This window comes from Aulonocara stuartgranti (assembly GCF_965226115.1).
Source record: "Aulonocara stuartgranti genome assembly, chromosome: 15".
Classification (NCBI taxonomy): Eukaryota; Metazoa; Chordata; class Actinopteri; order Cichliformes; family Cichlidae; genus Aulonocara; species Aulonocara stuartgranti.
In genome coordinates, this window is record NC_138951.1 from 7,262,546 (window position 1) to 7,283,489 (window position 20,944).

General features: G+C 39.6%; 2 protein-coding genes across 2 annotated transcripts; both read left to right on the forward strand.

Annotated features, from left to right (window-relative positions):
- Positions 1-673: 673 nt before the first annotated feature.
- ccnc (cyclin C) lies at positions 674-8,607 on the forward strand. The gene is made up of 12 exons (XM_082506923.1): positions 674-832; positions 1,185-1,291; positions 1,472-1,556; positions 1,782-1,851; positions 1,954-2,005; positions 2,109-2,164; positions 3,466-3,501; positions 3,592-3,683; positions 3,786-3,853; positions 3,950-4,029; positions 4,565-4,683; positions 7,337-8,607. Exons 1-12 carry the CDS (start codon positions 801-803, stop codon positions 7,389-7,391), a joined length of 852 nt encoding a protein of 283 aa, XP_082363049.1. The 5' UTR covers positions 674-800; the 3' UTR covers positions 7,392-8,607.
- A 1,357-nt stretch (positions 8,608-9,964) lies between these two features.
- Positions 9,965-20,908, forward strand: faxca (failed axon connections homolog, metaxin like GST domain containing a). The gene is made up of 6 exons (XM_082505468.1): positions 9,965-10,426; positions 13,585-13,720; positions 13,901-14,097; positions 14,189-14,406; positions 15,039-15,155; positions 16,094-20,908. The coding sequence occupies exons 1-6, from the start codon at positions 10,167-10,169 to the stop codon at positions 16,396-16,398; spliced, it is 1,233 nt and encodes a 410-aa protein (XP_082361594.1). The 5' UTR covers positions 9,965-10,166; the 3' UTR covers positions 16,399-20,908.
- The last annotated feature ends 36 nt before the right edge of the window (positions 20,909-20,944 follow it).

Genomic DNA, 20,944 nt, shown 5'->3' on the forward strand with positions numbered 1-20,944 from the left:
TTACTTTGTCTCACAGTCTGTGCTGGGGTCTTATATTCTCCTCAGCCCTTCCCTCAGAATGTAGAACCTCCCCAACCAAAGGGTGCATGTCCCTACAAATATCTGTCAAGCTTACGCCAAATAATTTATTAGACCTATGGACTGCTGAAAGAATATTACTGACAATAATGACAGAATTTTCTGCTGAACTACTTTTAAAGCCTCCTTTAAAGCAACGTGTATATGCAGTGCACTGAAATCTGAATTTAGAGCCCATATTATTCTCAGCAATATACCAGTCACACATTTTGGTGGATAAAAACTTCCAGACAGAAGGACAGACTTACGACGACTGACATGTGTTTCTTACTTACTCACTGTTTCTTAGTGTTGTCTTGTGTCTGGTGATTTTTATTTTACTTGTACAGTGCAATGTTAATAGAATCAGGCTAGCTTGAATATAAAATATCAAAATGTTACTGCATCATGTTACTGTATTACTGTAAATGGTAACTGTATCATTAACACAATGATATTGACTGGACATGGACTGCTTCAGTCCTTTGAATAATGTTACTTTATTCAAATTAATTATCAATTATTTAAAACTCAAATCAACACTGTCTGAAGAAAAAAAATCCCACTTTTGACATTTTAAAGGATTTTAAATACAATCCGGAACCATCCCCTTTCGTTTTCCGGAAGGTTTTTGATGTTACTCTAGCTTCTGCTTAGCCTAACTACTTTCCGTCTGGTATTCACTCCTTTGCAAGCGAGTAATATCAGTTTAAAGCCTACTTCTCTACCTCAGCTGCTACGATATGGCGGGGAATTTTTGGCAGAGTTCTCATTAGTAAGTTTTTATTAAAACTTCGACATGTTACGGTTTTGTTTATGAATTCGCCTTCTTTGTTGTGAGGCCTAGCTGTGTTTGCGGATGCATCGTATGACGACGCTAACAGTTTCTCCTAAACTGCTGCTAGGATCTAAAATAGTCAATATAAATAAGACCGAAAGAAAACTCAGTAAGATTGTATATGCCATAAAACGTAATCATGCAAGCGTTCTGTTATGTTGTCAGCGACACCAGAGCCGGCGGCTAAAGCTTAGCTTTATGTTGTTATTGTTGTCTTGCCTGCTAGCTTCATTGCTCACGTTTTGACGTCTAAGCGGTTTAAAACAATATTGTTTCATGTATTTGTCAGTCTGCAGTGGGTCCTGGATAAGCAGGACCTGATGAAAGAGCGCCAGAAGGACCTGAAGTTTCTCACAGAAGAGGAGTACTGGAAGCTACAGATTTTCTTTGCCAATGGTATTTGTTATATTTGGCTGATAGTAATTGATAGCCTACCAAGTTATGTTGGTATTGTTCGTGTAAGCTGTTTGCTTAAGAAAAAAACATCTCCAGGCTTAACAGTTATTTATAGCCAATCTATATTGGTATAATAAAATGCGCTATACCTCTTTTCATATTTAATTCTGTGTCTTTCAGTGATCCAGGCTTTAGGTGAACACCTGAAGCTGCGTCAGCAGGTCATTGCTACTGCAACTGTTTACTTTAAACGCTTCTATGCCAGGTAAACGGATCCCATCCAAATAGACTAAAAATCTTATTTTTATACTCCTGTGGGAGTGGCAGTGAAATGTGTCCATATACTCCATTCAAAAACATCTATCATTCAATATAAAATGTTTTAGGTTATTGTGTTCAGTTTTTTAAATAGTTGTTTTTATTATTATTATTTTTTTACTTTAATAGCTACTACTCAAACAAATAATTTTCTTTGTCTTCTTCTATGTAGGTATTCTCTGAAAAGTATAGATCCAGTTCTCATGGCTCCTACCTGTGTTTTCCTGGCTTCTAAAGTTGAGGTATGAGTGTTTCTATGCTGCCACGAAGCCTCGAAGTTCCTTACTGTCTTTAAGGTTCCCACTTATTAACTGATCTGATCTTAATCATTTTTGTCCTTTTAGGAATTTGGAGTTGTATCCAACACCAGGCTGATCTCTGCAGCAACATCTGTGTGTAAGTGACTGTGTTCAGCAACATATTCTTTAAATTTAAAAATAAATGTGTTTTTTCTCCTGCAGTGTAGGTTGTATAATGCTGTTTTATTTTTCTCAAACAGTGAAAACAAGATTTTCCTTTGCCTTTCCAAAGGAGTTCCCCTACAGAATGAATCATGTAAGTAAAATATCCTTGCGGAAGTTAATATAACAGGCACAGCATCATAATATAAAGAGGTAAAGTGATCTTTTTTATGACAGTCAAAAATACCGTTTTGAGTTTTGATGGTAAATTGCACAGGACAGAAAGAGTTGAGGACATTAGACATGAAAAACATTTAAGTTGTTGTCTTATGTACATGATATTTTAGTAAAGCAGAGATTGAGGAAAAAATGGACAGAATTCAATTGATCTGAAAAGTTATTTATTAACCGCCATGCCGCTTTACAACATAACAAGAACATTTTACTCTATATCACAGTGTCATGGCATTAATGTCTATTAATATGTGAGATTCCCCAGCTAATGTTCACACCCTTGTGATGAAAACTCAGTTACTCTGAGAGATAGCATTGTACTGTGTGCTACAGTACGCACAGTTGTTGTGCACAGCATCTCACATTGTGGTGGCAAATGCAGTGAGCTGCCACAAGATTATTTATCTAGCATCACTGCAGGGTTTCCGGGACATCACCAGCACAGCTTTGACATGCCCTCTGACCAGAAAAGTGTGTAAATTATTATTTATAGAGGGCCACTGCAAAGTGATAAAAGGAGGGAGTGGTTCACACAGCAGGGAGGGAATTTGCAAGGTGATGCTACTCATAAACATAAATTTTTGTGTCTGCTTTTGCAGACATAGTAAAAGAGAATGATGGAGTAGCACACAGACAGTTCTAAACAAAAAGCGGTGTAGATTGTGAGCAGTCTAATATTTGCTGGTGGAGTTTTTATCAGAAGTTTAATTATTTCTAATTGTGCTACAAGTGACTGCTTATCTATTGTTTACTAAACCATAAAAATTCAAGAACGGGTAGCTTAACTTCCTCAAGTTATAAGTCAGAGAAAATAAACAAAGAGGGATAAATAAAATTGTTATTTTGCATGTTAATTGAGAAATTTTGGAATTGCTTTATTAATTATTATATATACACTGTATGTATGTGTGTGTGTGTATATGTATGTATGTATGTATGTATATATATATATATATATATATATATATATATACACACACTATGTAACGTATGTTGAATAGTATTTAAAAGCTTTGCAAGCTTTTAAAGGTGTATAATATATTATACTGTCCAGATGGTCTTCTCTCAGATGTCTTGGTTTTTAAGCATTTTTAATTTGTTTTGTGAGTAAGTTATCTCTGTAAGAAGCTGCCATGTGTTTTCTTTGGAGTCTTCTCTGAACTAGTTTATGTTGCCATGCATGTTGTGTCCTAAACCCAGTCCTGCTTTGTGTATTTACAGATATTAGAATGTGAATTTTACCTTTTGGAGCTGATGGTAAGTACAGAAAGATTTGTGTCTTTAGTGCTGGCTTGACTGAGTGTTGTGTTACTGATTTATTGATGTAATATTTTTCTATGTTTTCAGGACTGTTGCCTGATTGTGTACCACCCCTACAGACCACTGTTGCAGTATGTGCAGGATATGGGACAGGAGGACATGCTGCTGCCTCTGGCCTGGTACGATACCATCTGCTTGACATTTGTCGCTTTTGTTTATTCGATTTAGTTGTTTTTGTGTGTCCTCACTCTGTGCCTGCCCTGCCAATGTCTCTTTACCAGGCGAATAGTGAATGACACGTACAGGACAGATTTGTGTCTGCTCTACCCTCCCTTCATGATCGCCCTGGGTAAGACTTGTACCCATGCATTTCAGATTGTTCTCTAATATAGTTACTGATTTTAAATAAGCTTTAACCTGATCAGTTTTTCTTTTCCTCCCACAGCCTGTCTGCATGTTGCCTGTGTGGTGCAGCAGAAAGATGCCAGACAGTGGTTTGCAGAGCTCTCGGTCGACATGGACAAAGTCAGTTTGATATCAGTTTCAGTGTTGTAGAGTTTTACCCATTCGTACTTAGCCTCATAACATATAGCAACTTGAGGTTCCACACATTGTGATATGGCAGGCACATTGTTGCCTGTTTAAATCAAGTTTTTACATCTTTATTCTCACTTTGCCACCATTAACTGCTGATGAGTTATCTGCGTTTAAGTAGCACGAGGTCATGAGATTGACCTAGTTATTAAAATCACTGCTATCCTTTTATGTACTGTATGTGTATGTGCTAGTAATATATTTTGTGCTCAAATATTAACCACATAAAGTGATATTTTTGCTATGGATTTGAGCATGTAACATACTGACACAGACGGATCATGTCATTCACTTCATGTATATGATTTTACATAAGAAAATGTTCATTTTGTTCAATGACTACTGTATATTTTACTTACAGGAAAATGACCCATTTTACTTTGATTTAACATTTGTGAGTTTTCATTACTGATGTTGCGTTGCCTCACGTTGTCTTGTGTTTTTTGTGTGTCTATTTTTTGTAAAGATCCTAGAGATTATCCGTGTCATTCTGAAGCTGTATGACCAGTGGAAAAATTTTGATGATAGAAAGGAGATAGCTGCTGTCCTAAATAAGATGCCAAAACCCAAACCACCTCCAAACAGGTATGTAGTGTACTTGTTTCTTTCTCTTTAAAAAAAAAAATCCTATATTTTAAAACACACAGGACAGATTAAGTAGAGTAAAATATCAATCATATATATTTCACCTCTGTAATATTCTTGATATTTAAATTGAGCCATTTGTGTATATATTTTAGCTATTTTTTTATATTTTGTAAACTTCGTAATATATTGTATAATTTAATTAGTTTAGTCTGTTACTGTTATTGTTTTGGAGCAACTGTAACTCACATAATTTGCTTAGGGATTATTAAAGTATTCTGATTCTTACAAACCAATTTATAAAAGAAGTTGGGAGGTTAGACCTTTGTGCAAATAAAACAAAAATGCAAGGATTTGGTGCAAAAACAGAGATTTTGATAAAGTGGTTTGATCAACACAGTTTTAGTTTTAACATCTGGTTTGTTGCCGCTACATATTTTCAGTGTTTAAGTGATTTTGAAATGACTTTTATCTCAGTTCATGTGTACATTTTACAGTGTTTTTCCTTTTTTATGCAATTTTTTTTTTTTTAATAATGTGAACAACACAGTGCTGCCTGTACAGTGGCTTGCAAAAGTATTCGGCCCCCTTGAACTTTCCCACATTTTGTCACATTACAGCCACAAACATGAATCAATTTTATTGGAATTCCATGTGAAAGACCAATACAAAGTGGTGTACACGTAACAAGTGGAACAAAAATCATACATGATTCCAAACATGTTTTACAAATAAATAACTGAAAAGTGGGGTGTGCGTAATTATTCAGCCCCCTTTGGTCTGAGTGCAGTCAGTTGCCCATAGACTGCCTGATGAGTGCTAATGGCTAAATAGAGTGCACCTGTGTGTAATCTAATGTCAGTACAAATACAGCTGCTCTGTGACGCCCTCAGAGGTTGTCTAAGAGAATATTGGGAGCAACAAAACCATGAAGTCCAAAGAACACACCAGACAGGTCAGGGATAAAGTTATTGAGAAATTTAAATCAGGCTTAGGCTACAAAAAGATTTCCCAAGCCTTGAACATCCCACGGAGCACTGATCAAGCGATCATTCAGAAATGGAAGGAGTATGGCACAACTGTAAACCTACGAAGACAAGGCCGTCCACCTAAACTCACAGGCCGAACAAGGAGAGCGCTGATCAGAAATGCAGCCAAGAGGCCCATGGTGACTCTGGACGAGCTGCAGAGATCTACAGCTCAGGTGGGGGAATCTGTCCAAAGGACAGCTATTAGTCGTGCACTGCACAAAGTTGGCCTTTATGGAAGAGTGGCAAGAAGAAAACCATTGTTACCAGAAAACCATAAGAAGTCCCGTTTGCAGTTTGCCACAAGCCATGTGGGGGACACAGCAAACATGTGGAAGAAGGTGCTCTGGTCAGATGAGACCAAAATGGAACTTTTTGGCCAAAATGCTATGTGTAGCGGAAAACTAACACTGCACATCACTCTGAACACACCATCCCCACTGTCAAATATGGTGGTGGCAGCATCATGCTCTGGGGGTGCTTCTCTTCAGCAGGGACAGGAAAGCTGGTCAGATTTGATGGGAAGATGGATGGAGCCAAATACAGGACAATCTTGGAAGAAAACCTCTTGGAGTCTGCAAAAGACTTGAGACTGGGGCGGAGGTTTACCTTCCAGCAGGACAACGACCCTAAACATAAAGCCAGGACAACAATGGAATGGTTTAAAACAAAACATATCCATGTGTTAGAACGGCCCAGTCAAAGTCCAGATCTAAATCCAATCCAGAATCTGTAGCAAGATCTGAAAACTGCTGTTCACAAACGCTGTCCATCTAATCTGACTGAGCTGGAGCTGTTTTGCAAAAAACAATGGGCAAGGATTTCAGTCTCTGGATGTGCAAAGCTGGTTGAGACATACCCTAAAAGACTGGCAGCTGTAATTGCAGCAGAAGGTGGTTCTACAAAGTATTGACTCAGGGGGCTGAATAATTACGCACACCCCACTTTTCAGTTATTTATTTGTAAAAAATGTTTGGAATCATGTATGATTTTCGTTCCACTTCTCACGTGTACACCACTTTGTACCGAATACTTTTGCAAGCCACTGTAGTTAGTGTCATACTGACGTAACACTGACATGGGGATTTCCATGTTAGAGGTGGCTGAAAAGATGGAGATGATTAAAAAATAGTCTCAGGTGAAAATGATTGTAGACGGTTGTCTCATCAGAATCTGTATTATTTTTTTTATTTATTTTTTTTTAATTGCCACGTTTGTACACAAACGAGGATTTGTCTTGGGTGTCATGGTACAAAAAAAAATAAATCAAACTGTGGTACAGAAATGGAATATATGGTGTTTACAGTATCTTTAAATATTATTATTAATCCTCATAACAGGAAAAAAATGTATGTATGTATGTATGTATGTATGTATGTATGTATGGACAGATATTAGAATAGAAATTAAGAAATATGTAAAGGTTGTGCAAAGTGTAGGTAGAAAATTACTGTACATGTGAAGATGAGGTTTGAGCTTCTTTTCTCTGGAAATGGTTTCACAAGTTAATTGTTTTTAATTGCTGTGGGTCTGCTTTCATTAGTACAGTATGTTCTTGTACACTTGGACTTCTCACAGTCTATCTCAGTGACCTGTATGCACTTCATTTTTCTCTCTGTCTGCAGTGAGAGTGATCAGAGCTCCAATGGGAACCAGAGCAACTCCTACAGTCAGTCTTAGCATGCCGTCTGTATTTCCGTGGGAATCCATAATGTCGACGTGGAGGATCTTCTTGTAATGTCACAGTGCAACCATTACAGTGTCACTTGGAAACAGTCACAATAATCAGAAATTTGATCCTCAATCAACCCCCACTCCCCAACAAACTGAGTGTCTTTACCTTTTCCTCCTTGTCTGATCATTATGGGTTTGTGGACTGAGCGAGAAACACGGAAATGCCTGCAGTGAACAGCAAATCGAATACAACAAGCCATGACGTTGTCTCGATTAGGCTCCAACTTGAAACGAACTTAAAAGCCAAGGAACATTTTGGGGGTGGAAGGGAATGTAGGGGGAACAGATGTAATGGTTCAGTAGACACTCGTCATTGTGATGATCCTGACATCCTTGAACAGTCCAGAGGAGTGAGTGTTTACACGTCGAGCTCCGTGGGATTTGAAAAAACAAAACTTGATCACGAGCACTGTGCGTGCATGTCTGTGTCTGTGTGTACTACATGTGAGCGGCCACTCTGGGTGGGTTTTAATTCCTCAGGGATTGCAGTAGACTTTTTTTTTTTTTTCCTGTTAATTGATTTTGAGCTTACAGGGTGGATCTTATTGGTTATCACCCTGTTCAGCTGTGATGGGATGCACCTGCCCTGTTAAGTGTCTCTGCTGGCTGATTGGTAAACTGTGGCTGGAGAAATGCCAAGAGAAGCTCCTCATGAGGGCACAAATGAGCTCTTTGAATACAAGAATTTACTGTTTTGAATTATGACAACCCACCAACCCCCACCTCCTTGTAAATAGCCTTATGATACTTTTCTTTTATCTTTCATGCTTTTGCTTATATAAGAAAAGTTTAATGGAAATCATGAGCTGGTTTGTGCTTCAGATAAAAGTGCCCCTGTTTGTTTTTATAGTAAATATTTTTTCCATTTACCCTACTTTAGTTGTATAGTGCATTATCTAACACTTTTTTTGTTTTTGGAAAAACCTTTGCTTTTAATTTGTCAAGGAACATATTTTTTTAAATGTTTATCTGCAAAGTTTTGGTTGTACCTTATTTTAATTTACTCTATTCCCTGAATTTAATCACTGAGTTGTGGCAATATGTGTGTGTAAATGTCTCTATATTTTTGTGATGTAATACAGCGGAAGCTGTGTGTGTGGCTGTACTTAAAACAAGGTGCTTGAAAGCCTTACAAAATAAAAGCTGCTGGTTAAAGAGAGAACCCCTCATGAAAGCACATTGTCCCATTCAGGTGAACTGCATAGTGTGCTGCTATTGTTGCTTATTATTATTATTTTTCTTTCAGGCCTTTTCTTTTTTTTTCCTTTAAAAAAAGAAAGAAAAACAGATGTGGCACGGTGCCCTCTGGCCTTTTTCCTGCCATTCAACTCCTCTATTGTTGGTGTCCACTTTAAAATAGGGTGTGATCCTATGATCCTACATGGATATATCTAGTTCTAGTTAAAGAACAAAGAAAATGTTATTTTAAGGCTCATTTCGAAGCTCAGTTATGGTAATAAAGTCTATTGTGTATTGTCTACTTAACAAAGTGGGCCTTCGTTTTTGTGTAATGCACATTGAGGCCTCTTCCAGCATGTTACAAAAGTCATAGGAAATCCTTTTTACCAACAGCAGTGTCTGCTCAGAGCAGGGGCTGTGGTGGGACCCCTAGTGTTGATTACAAAGAGTGACAGCTGACATGTACTGGTAGAAAATTCGGAATGTGCACAGCCTGGGGCTCCAAGTGGCGACATTAAAAATGAGGATAAATTGTACGTTATGATTATGAAAATGAAGCACTGAAGGTGCAGTAAACTCTGGTAGTTGACGCCTTCGGGGTACAGTCAGTTCCCGTGACGTCGCTTTAGCTGCATAAGGGCAGCGGAGGTAGTATGGCAAGCTATGTGATGTCTCCTTCAAAATAAAGGTCTAAAGTCAAGATTACACATGAACTGACAAAATGCGGAAGCAAAACTATTTTTAAGTGCTTCTTCAGGAGTACTTAATCATAACCTTAACGTAAAGTCTGTGACAAATCTGTTGGCAACCGCACCGACAAGGAATTAAGTTTAAAATAAGTGTAACCCCAAAGAATTAATCATGGTCAAAAGATACAAAAGCCTGTTTGAAGTTCGACTTTTAAAGCTACTACGCTTCAGTAAACTTGAAACAAATCTTCATATTTTCTCATTCTCTGTGGCACACCTGTTCATTTTTGTGACCTTTTATTGCCACAAATATTGTGCTGTTTCTAATATTTTTATTAGCACTGTTGCCTCATTTATAAGAGTTTTATCTGTTTTAAAAGGTTAGATACAAAGTATTGTCAAAAGGGAAGGAATTTTGTCCTGTTGCCACTCATTCATTTGGCTGTCCACCAGTAAAGTAGCCTTATTATTTTGTAGTAGTTTAATAATGGTTTGTATTTAGCTTTGGATTTATCTATTTTTGTTCGGCACTTTTCTTGACATTACTCGAATTATTTTGCAAAGGATGACCCGCAAATCCACTTTTATATTGAAAACATAACCGGAAACCCTTTTGTGTTTCACTTACTCTTGACAGTAATTATAAAAAGGGGGACATAACCTGGGAGCTCCGAGCGGGCTTCAGAGAAAGTCAACCCCGCTACGGGGACGGGCTCCGGGCGGGATGCTTGTGTCCGGTCGGCTGGTCCTCGTGCCGTCGCCTCTCACCTGCATCCGCGTGCACCCATGAAGCCCCCGCTGATGAAGCTCTTGGCTGCCAGGGTGAGGCGGAAAGTGGCCAGAGACAGAGAGCATGTACTGGCGTGTCGGGTTCGCCTGGACTCGGTCGTGTGTGGCTGATCTCGGACCGAACCAGAGCCTCTCCTCCGGTCTGCTGGGGTCCGATGATCAGCTCTCGTTTTACGGGTACATCATCGCATACCCACTGCAGGACTGCGGCGGGATCATGTCAGCTTTGGGCTCGGACTCGTGGTGGCGGAAAACACTGTATTTGACCGGAGGGGCTCTGCTCGCTGCCGCTGCTTATCTGCTGCACGAACTGCTGGCCATCAGGTACCAACAACAACAACAACACAGGGACTGCCAGAGAGAGGCAGACCTCAGGATCCCTGTACGCAGGCCTCCCAGGCCAGAGCACAATCCGTGTGGATTTGATCTGCTCATATTTTCACTCCAAAGCTGTATTTTCCACTGAGGTCTGATATTACTTAATCTCGTCTGATTGGGCTGGGTGAGAGTGGAGACGGGGGAGAAGGAGTCGTGAGTGGGGGTGGGGGTGTTGTGATGTAACGGAACCTCCACCCCTTGAGCTTCCTCCTCATAAACACACACATATTAGGGGAGATTTCCATCTTCGCTAGCTTATTTCTGTGATTAGTGATATGATAATAGTTTATTAGTGTTATTGTATGTCCGTGTGCTACCACGGCCTTCACATAGCTCTGCTGCCAAATGAAAGGACATTAGAGGCAGTAGGTCGCTTTCATTAGTCTCTGCTAGAAGGACGAGGGAGGTGATGGAGGTTAACACTCCCGCTGGTGTTTAGGTCCAGTCTAAACGCTGCAGTGGTGTGTCGGTCTTTTATAACCTCTGATGTAAACACCTTGAATCATGAAGGTTGCGGGAGGGGATATGGTAGCTTTAAAGTAGAAAGAAGCGCTGTGTGCTTGATTATTCATTTTCAGGGTGAAAGCTTTGACTGAGCGAGTTTATTTCTTCGATTTACCCGCAGTCCAGGCCAGGGTCTGTGCTATGTTACAGTTTAAAGGGTACTTAGTGTTACTGCAAATGGCACTGACGATGTGCTTTTAAGATGAGGAAACGGAAGCTTCCTCTGCGGTTTTTTTGTTGTTGTTTTTTTGTACCTGTATGAGCGGATATGTTGCAGTTTCCCCCCTGCCTCCCTTTCTCTACATCGTCCTGTCAGCAGCCATGCGTGCTGTAGGCGATCCTCTTCTATTCTCGTGTCAGCGGCTATTTAAGCACCGCACTGAAAATAGACAGCTCCTCTGCACTCAGCCGCCTGCTTGTTTGTCGTTTCAGCACTTTACACGGCGGACAGCTCCTTGTCCTAATTCTGCATCCTCTCCGCGTGAATGTGCTGCTTTTCGTCTGGCTGTGGTTGTGGCAGTTTTGACATTAACCGGTCGGTGATTCGTTATTATAATGTTACAGTTTTCATGCAGACAGCCCACGTGATGCACATACTTACGACCTTTTCATTTTCATTTTTTATTTTGCTGACGAAAGCAAGAGAGTAACTTAGTAAAAACTAAAGCAGGAGGACATTAACTGTGAGGAAATGTACTGACAGTTTCCTCAAATAATAAAAACCAGATCAGAATAATCTGGAGAGCGGAGAGCCAATCAGAACAGCCGATGAGTATGGAAGTGATTCAGTCAGAAGGTTAGAGTCGCAAATTTGATCTGGCCCCGGAAACAGTGCAGCAAAATTGCTAATTTTGGTATGATCCAATACCAAGTAAATACTGGGCCACTATTGCCGATACCAATATCAGTACCAATACTGATTTCAGTGTATAAAGGCAGTTTATGTAGGGGAGAGTAAGTGTGTCATGACTAATGAGACGAATCACTATCAATTTTCAAATTTTAGACCACTGAATCGCTGTGATTTTTACTTTCCACAATAATTAGTTAACACAATAAAAACACAACGTTCACCTTTTCATGGATATGAAACTGTGTTGTTGTCGTTTTTTGTTTGTTTGCTTTTTGGAAACTTTTTGGAGTGCAAATGTTCCTGTCTCTAAAGGACTTTTTTCAAGTGTGCTTTACGCTGTAAATAAATCCATGACAGTTAAAACAAAAAGGTTTCAAAAACACAATTCAGAGGGCGACATACCTTACTTAGAGGATAGAAACAGAGTATCAGCCCTCTTGTGCTAGTATCAATCCAATACCAGTTCCAGCGTTGGTATTGATGCTATCCATATTTGGATCGATCTGCCCACTACTAGGTACAGCTAGCGCCCATGACCCCCGTTTCTCACGGAAATGCAACAAAATTCTAATGCTTGGTAGGAAGAGAAGAGTAGACATATGGACATAATTTACATTTGATGTCAAGGAAAACAGGACGCTGGAAAAACTCTCAACAGTAAAAACACAACAATTTTTACACCAACATATTTATATTTTGTCACCTGAATCAGCTTCAGATCTAGTCTGCTATAATCTTTAGATATTTGGCCAACTAAAACTAGACTGAAAGTAAAAGATTTGAAAAAAATATGGCTAAAATTAAATAAAAATGTGCTGTGCTTCTGAGACTTACCTTAACCATAAAATCTGCTAAGTCTATCTTTGTATGCTCCCCAAAACTGGCTAAATACATACACCAACCTTATTACTCTAACAATAACCACAAAAATAAGTGCTTTATGAGCAACTGTGGTGGCTATCTCCATATTTTTTTGTTCATGGACTCTTCTACAGTTGCAGTATAGTTCTTTATCTTGTAATGGGCTTTTGGCCAGACTTCGACTGTATGAAGCTAATAGCTCTTCTCCCTTTAAGGCCGCCCTCCAAGCCAGATTTCCTCTGATTGGCTGCCCTTTGTAAACCCGTGTGCCTGTGCCAAAACTGACTATTCAATGATGCCCACTCTCACTGACATCAGAGGGGCTAATAACATCAAATAATAGAAAAAACTACACTCTCTATATAGTTGATACAAAATACTTGGTTAACACTCATCCTAACTTAAATTTAAACATGGTCTAATGTTATATCAAGTGTTTGTACATCTAAGATCTAAAGATTTGTGTCATGCCGACTTCCTTTTTGTTCCCTAAAAGCGGGAACAGCCTAATTGCTTCCCTGTTTTCAGCTATAATATGAAGTAGACTACTAACAGGCGGCTATGAGGATGGTATCAGTCTTCTAATCAAAGTGAAAAGCAGGGATGTATTTGAGGCTGATAGATTGGTCTTAATCCATCATATTTACAATGTAGCATCAAGAGAAAAGGCTAAACTTCTGATGAAGAACACAATCCAAATGAAAAAATGCTGAAAACTGCAAAGGACTAAATGTCTATGTAGAAATATAGAAGACGAGTGCTATGTCCATGTATGCAGTTGACTCACACCCAACCCACACTCTACATTTTAGTGTTTAGTTGTTGTTTTTTCACAACCCTTGGAGTGTATGTGACATGCAGCTCTTTCCTTCTTTGCCTCATACAGAAAGGAGGAAGAGCTGGACTCTAAAGATGCAATCATACTCCACCAGTTCTCCAGGCCCAAAACTGGCGCCCCATCTCTGTCGCCTTTCTGCCTTAAGCTGGAGACCTACCTCCGTATGGTTGACCTGCCCTACCAGGTATGACTGTGTTTATGTGGCTGCAAAAGAAAAACAATATTTTGTCTGTTATATAATAAAATGAATTTATTAAAAATAATCTCTCCTGCAAAGGTCACTCAGTTTCTTTTGCAGCATTTACCAACCACTTTGAGAATTTTCTCATCATCTTCCCACCCCCTTTCCTTAATCCTCTTCTAGAACTACTTTGATGGGAAGCTTTCGCCGCAGGGAAAGATGCCATGGATCGAGTACAACCAGGAGCAAGTGTGTGGGACAGAATTCATCATCGACTACTTGGAGGAGAAGCTGGGCGTGAGCCTCAACAAGAGCCTGACACCCCAGGAGAAGGCCTTATCACGCGCCATCACCAAAATGGTAGATGAGCACTTCTACTGGTGAGGGACCGCTGAGATTCAAGCTGATTGTTTTTGTATTAAATGAGTGCATCTGTGTGTCTGTATATATAAATATATATGCATCTCACAGGACCATAGCTTACTGTCAGTGGGTGGACAACCTGGAGGAGACCCAGAAGATGCTGTCGGTGAGCGGTCCACTGAGTGACCTACTCAAGTGGATCCTGAGTCACCTGACAGGTGGGATAGTTAAGAGGGAGATGTATGGTCACGGGATTGGACGGTTCTCTACCGAGGAGGTGTACGCCTTAATGGAGAAGGACATGCGCACCCTGGCCACCCTGCTAGGTGAGGGTTTTTTTTCCAATTTAAAATAGTATGAGTCAGCCTATGGGCAACTGAATCTATTTAAGTATGCATTAAGGTTAGAAGTATGTTTATCCAGAAGACAAATGGATTCAAAACTTAGAATCCAGAAAATCACCCAGATTTAGATGTGGTCACATTCGAGTCTTCAGTGGGAAAACACTTTTTTTTCTTCCTTTTCTTTTGCTTTGTTTTGTAAATCTACAAATCACTTTGTATTGTGAAGCTCGATCTCAGTGTGTGTCACCATTTTGGTTGCATATTTTACCCCAGGGCCAGATCAGTGGCTTTTCAATATGCGCCTTGAGACCTATAACCAGAGACATCACTTTTGTTAGCAGCAGTAGATGGAAAAAAACTGAAGGGATTGCTGAACACTGACCTGCTGTGGTAGAAACTTAGCATTGCAATCACTGTCAAACCGGGTAGTTCATGGTAGACAATTTGCAGTTGTTTGGCCATGACAGGTGGCTTCTCAGGTTAAATGTTTTTCACTAAAGGTGTCAGTTAATCTGTTACCAGTATGTGTTTATTTATTATAAAACAGAAGAAAATGGAATTCAAGGGGGGAAAGCTTCACTGTTTGACTTATATTTTTCTGTCTGCTGTCTAAGGTGATAAGAAGTACATTATGGGCTCTAAGCTTTCAACAGTAGACGCCGCAGTGTTTGGTCACCTGGCCCCTGCTATGTGGACGCTACCGGGATCGCGGCCAGAGCAGCTAATCAAAGGTGAATTCACCAGAAAGGCAGTCTACCTAATTTCAAGCAAACTTGCACTTGAGTGATGTATGTACAGTATACACAACTCCAATTCCAAAAAAGTCAGGATGATGCATAAAGTGTAAATCAAAACAGAATGCAATGATTTGCAAATCTCTCAAATCCATATTTGATTCATAATAGAACACGGGAAACATATCTAATCTTTTTCTTTCTGAATTTTTATATGAAATATAGAAATATAGAAATGTGAACTTTTGCATGTTCTAATTACACATTCAGCACAGAATTCATACATTTGAACACTATGTATGAGAGGAAAACAACACAATGTCCTTTAGCGAAAATCATAATCAACTGATGCAAGATGAGAAACATCAAAATGAAAATGAAATTCACTAAACTGTAAATCAAGTTATTTGTTTATCTAAGAGAATAAGAATAAAATTAATAATAAGAAACTCTCTGATCTTTGACTTAGAAACTTTTTTAACCTTTTCTGCTAACCTTTAAAGCTCATCAGTGCCTAAAAGGACCAATGGAAAAGTGATGAATTATCATTTTATTACTATTTATACATAAAAATCTGTTTTCTTCTTCTTTTAAATCTAAGTCATCATTACTGGAAAATAATATTTCAGTTAGGGCCACTTTAGTCAAAAGAAGGTGTTATTTCCATTAGGCAGTGCTCTATATGTGTATACACAACAGCCCAAGATGGGATTAAAATGAGCAACTGGTGTTTAGGTGGGTTGCAAAGCAGCTTGTAGGCAGGCTAGAGCAGTTGCACAGAAATCCCCAGTAAAGTGTTTCCTGAGCTATCAGCTGGCGTTGCTATTTGCTGTTTTATGGACTGTGAGATCTAATCCTATACTCACTTATATCACTGGTGTCTCAGTGAGATACCTTATGGGCGCTGTACCTACTGAGATGTTTGTTCCACCCAGGTGAGCTGATCAACCTCGCCATGTACTGCGAGCGCATCCGCCGACGATTCTGGCCCGAGTGGTTCGTCGACCTGGAGGACTTCCGCTACAACGACACCACAGAGGGCAGCGACTCGCCCTCGAAGCTCCCCGACCTCGGCCTCTACTCCCGCACGGACACTTTCCAGGACGATACGCGCTCAAACACTTTACACACTCACACGCCACAAGACCCGCCATCGTCTCAGAGTGACCCCACGGGCCACTCGCTGTACGACTCTGACATGGACACAGAGTGTTCTGAAATAGACCAGCCGAAGTGCTGACGAAACACACACACACACTTATAGTACACACTACATATAGGCACGCCGCAGGAGGGAGCTGCATCCCACCTATGTTCTACCTCTTAGAACAGAAAACAACAGGGGGGTGTATTCGGTGTTCGCCGGCCGGGACGTTGAGGGTGTAGGAGGGTAAAGTGCCAACTGTAGTGGAGGAAAGATTGCAGAACAAGGAAAAAAAGGTACAACAGAGATGAAACTGGAAAAGAAGTGAAGAGAAAAAAAAGAAATGTAGGTTTAAAAGTGAGAACTAGACGCATTCAAATCAGGAGTAAATGACGCAGTTGCCGAGAAACTCCTCCACATCAACTGCAACCACAACCTTCTACCTGTTGTCTGTTGCGTGCCCACTGTTGTCCCTCGTAGCAGCTCGCACCACCCAGCAGCGTTTTGCGTCTGTGTGTGTGAGTATTTGTGAGTGCATGTGTGTGTGTGCGTGTACCAAATGAACCTTTAATACATGAAAGGATCTGTACAGAATCCATCAGAAAGAAAACATTTCAGTGTAAATATATAAACGAATCTGACTTCATTCTCAGATTTAATAGATAAAAACTGTATTATATATGAGTATAAATAATATAGATAGGCTGGAACTATAGTATTATGTCGTCTGTCATATGGTGTAAATATTCTAGGTGTTTCTCTTATGAATTCCTACCCTGCTGGTCTAAGATCAGCTAGAGGAACCCTGTGAATTCTTTTACTGTATGTATCCGATTACAGGGATATTACAGTATTTAAACAGCTGAGAAAAGAAAAATCATAAAACATAATAGGTAGTAAACTCCCAGTTTCCATTAACATCTTGTCTAACTGAGGCAATTATTTTGCCTCCAAAAAATCCCCCAAATCTTAATGTACGCTGCTGTATTTAGGAGATTTTACATGCATTCAAGCATTGAGCGCACGCCAAACAATCGTGTAGATATAGAGCGATAGATAGAAGACAGTCTGAATCAAAGTGCATGGCTGATTCAGGCCCATAAGTCTCTCTTAGCACCCCACATTGATAATCTTTAGCTACATTTCTTAGTAAGCCTAGTGTGATGGAACGATGTAGCTTGTTTGTCGGTGCCTCTGGCCAAATCAGCCGTGCGAGCATGTATCCAATGGATTATGGAAAAAAAGCACTTGTTTTCTTTCAGCATTTCTGTCAGAAAATGTTACGTAAAGCAATAAGAGACACAGACACAGGTTCAATTTATGCCAGGCTGTGATAATTGTGGTGTGTGATGGTAAGGAGCAGGCTCTATGTGCGCTTGTCGTTCATCAAGCGCACGTACCGACAACGTTTTGTATGCATGGAAGAAAGGGCGAAATACTATTTATGTTCCTGTGCACATTAGCCTCACATCATTTTAAAAATATTTAGCTCTAGAAGTTTGTTGTCTGTACTTACAGTCCTGGTATAAAGAAAGCACACCCTCTTTCAACTCTAAGGTCAGAAAACACGTCAGGACATATTAAAAAGTCACATGGTCTTACCAGATTCTAAAATAATGTATATATAGCCTCAGGTGAATACCAACGCATGACGTATTACACTGTGTTGTTATTAAAAAAAATAAGCTGAAATGCAGAAGCAGGATGTGAATAACCAAGTATACCCCATGGTCCAGTAGCCATCTTTAAGCATCAGTAATCGGACATAATTGTTTTCTCCATGACGGAATCAGTCTCTCACATTGTTGTGGTGAAAATCTTTTCATGTGGCTGCAACACAGACCAACATCATCACACACCAACATCATCACACCTCCACTCCTGTACTGGACAGTTGGTGTGACATATTTGTGTTAATTTGCTTTGTTTGGTTTTCTCCAAACATGGTGCTGTGCATTATGGCCAAACACCTCCACTTTAGTCTCATCTGTCCAAACGGCATTGTTCCAGATGTCTTGTGATCTGTGATCTACATGTGAACTGTAATATTTAACATGCTAACTGAGGCCTGTAGAGTCTCAGATTTAGCTCTTTGTTTTTTTCAGTTTCTGTAAACACGGCACAGCCAGACTTTGGGGTGAATTTGCCAGGATGTCCACTCCTGGGACGACTGAAAAATGTTTTCCCCTTGAGATTAATCTTTCTCACTGTTGAATGACAGACTTCAAATTGTTTGGAAATCGCATTATAACTCTTCTCTATGAACTTTGCAGAAGTCTTTGCTCCTTGGCAGTGTGTTAACGCAAACAAGCGGCAAAACCTTTTCCTTTCAGAGAATTGCTCACACTTCCTGATGATCAGTTAATGAAGTGCATTTGATTAACAGCATCCGGTTGCTACTTCTGTGGAAGCAGTGAGGGTGTACACACACTGCATCTGTATTTTTGGCTTAGTTTTAGTTAAGTAAATAATGACATGGTGTAATAATGCATGTGTTATTTTTCACATCAGGTTGTAGTTACCTCATTTAAGGATCTGGTAAGGACCAGATGTGCAAAACTGTAAAACTTAGTGTGGGTGTTCTTTATTTTTCACACGACTGTACCTGAGCTAGTTAGGTGAACTCAGCAATCACAGTCAGTCCCAGACATTTTATTCGACCTGTCCTACACTCTGTCCATAACGGAGTTACAGAGTTGCTGAAACTAAAAGTTCTGTTAGGGAACTTTAGGGGAAATTACAGCTCTCACAGTAAACAAATTGTGGATGTGATCAGTAATTACAGTTGGAAAAACTGTAATGTGAGGCCTTTAATGGGTGTATACATGATGTCAGCCAGTAAGTTACACTAAAATATATTTGGCGTAATTTTAAAAACTGCATCTCCAGTTAGTCATTTGTCCACCAGAGAGCACTGGAAGCAATTTTTTCAAATATGCTCACAACTCCTGCTGCTCTCAGTTCTAATAACCACATTTATAGGATAACATTAAAAATGTCTTTTATGCTATAATAAGTTGTTTTTGTATGTTTGAGTTTTTCAAATGCTCAGAATTGTCTCCAAAATGTGCAAGCGTGGCTTCGTTTGTGGGGATGCTGCATGTATGTAAGACTAGAATTAAAAACAGATGTAGCATCAACTTACCTCTAATTCGAAAGAAGAAGCAACAATCCTACATAACGAAGGGAACTGATGAGGAAAGAGTCCAAAGGATGAGAGGGCTTTTTATTTATTTTTTGATCCTTAAGGCACTATTACGATTCTGATGTCATTTTAAAACCATGAGTTTGAATGTGATGATGCCTCGCTGTTGAATTCTGCTCGATAAAACAATGCCATAAGTTGCTAGTCCAAACTCTGAGTCTGATCTAAGTCTTTTGTGGGGACACAGCAGACACTGAAGCCTTTATGGGTGTGTGTATGTGTAAGTGTGTGTGTTCAGCAGCTGAATTTCAGTGGAGTAACAGACTGAAACTAAGAAGCTAATGAACTGAAAAGTTTGGTTTGGTGTCTTAAAACCCCTGGCCTGCATGCTATTGCCTTTTAATGTTAGTAGTCAGATTCAGCCTTATGGACGCTGAAGCTAAACTGTTTACTTCATACCAGTGCCAGTGTATGACTTCTGTTTTTGTATGTTACATTTATTTATATATTATATTTAGTTTATGCTATTTCTATTAATTTGTTAAGATGGCTGATGTGCTTGAATTTGATAAGCAATTCTACTTTTTTTCTACATTTTGCACTTTAGTTATGTTTACACGTGTTATGTTTCTATGTCTGAAAATCACTGTCAGACTAATGATATGCATTGGTGTATTAGTGCGCTGCTAGATTTTCTTCAGGCTTCTGCTGACATATAACTCTTATAAAAGCTACACATGTCCATCCACAGCAGTGGTTGCATGTATATCCACAACCTGGAAAGTTTTCCAGCTCATACATGCGGTTTGCTGCATGTCTGACATTTGCTGCAGACTCTGCCTTTACAAGACACAATAACTCAGCTTCACCCTGCAGTGATTTATGTTCACTTGAAGCCGAGATACCAAACTGACACTCGATCTTCTGTAAGCAGGGTGAGGTGAGTCATCCTGCTGATCGGCTGATCATCAGTGTCTCCTCTCTCCCGTGCGACTTCACCTCTGGCAGTACAAATTGCAAAAGTCCTCCTGATAAGAGTCTGTTGCCAACTCTGTCTGTCTCAGTGTTCCTCTGCATTTCGAGGTGAGAAGTCAGGGTTTAAGCCCCGCCCTGCGCGTCACAGTTCCCATTCTACCCCGATTCCTGCTTGTAGACTTGTAGAGGCCACATTGCGCTGTTGTCTTGATGTTGTGCGTGCGGAAAAACACTTGTGGTATCTTGTTGGACTGTAAATAAGTGAGCCAGAAAAAAGCCAAACTAAATATATAATTTATAAATGTATATATATATATATAGATATATATATAGAAAGACAGAGAGAGTGAGATAAATGAATATGACCTGAAAGAACATGCTCTGCAAGGGTTAAAAAAAAAAGAGATTCTTATGAATGTATCATAAACAGAGATAAATGCTGTATGACAATGGATTACTTCTAATATTTCATTAAATATAACTGCCATATTTTCCTCTGGTTTTGTTTCCGTCATTGTGTGG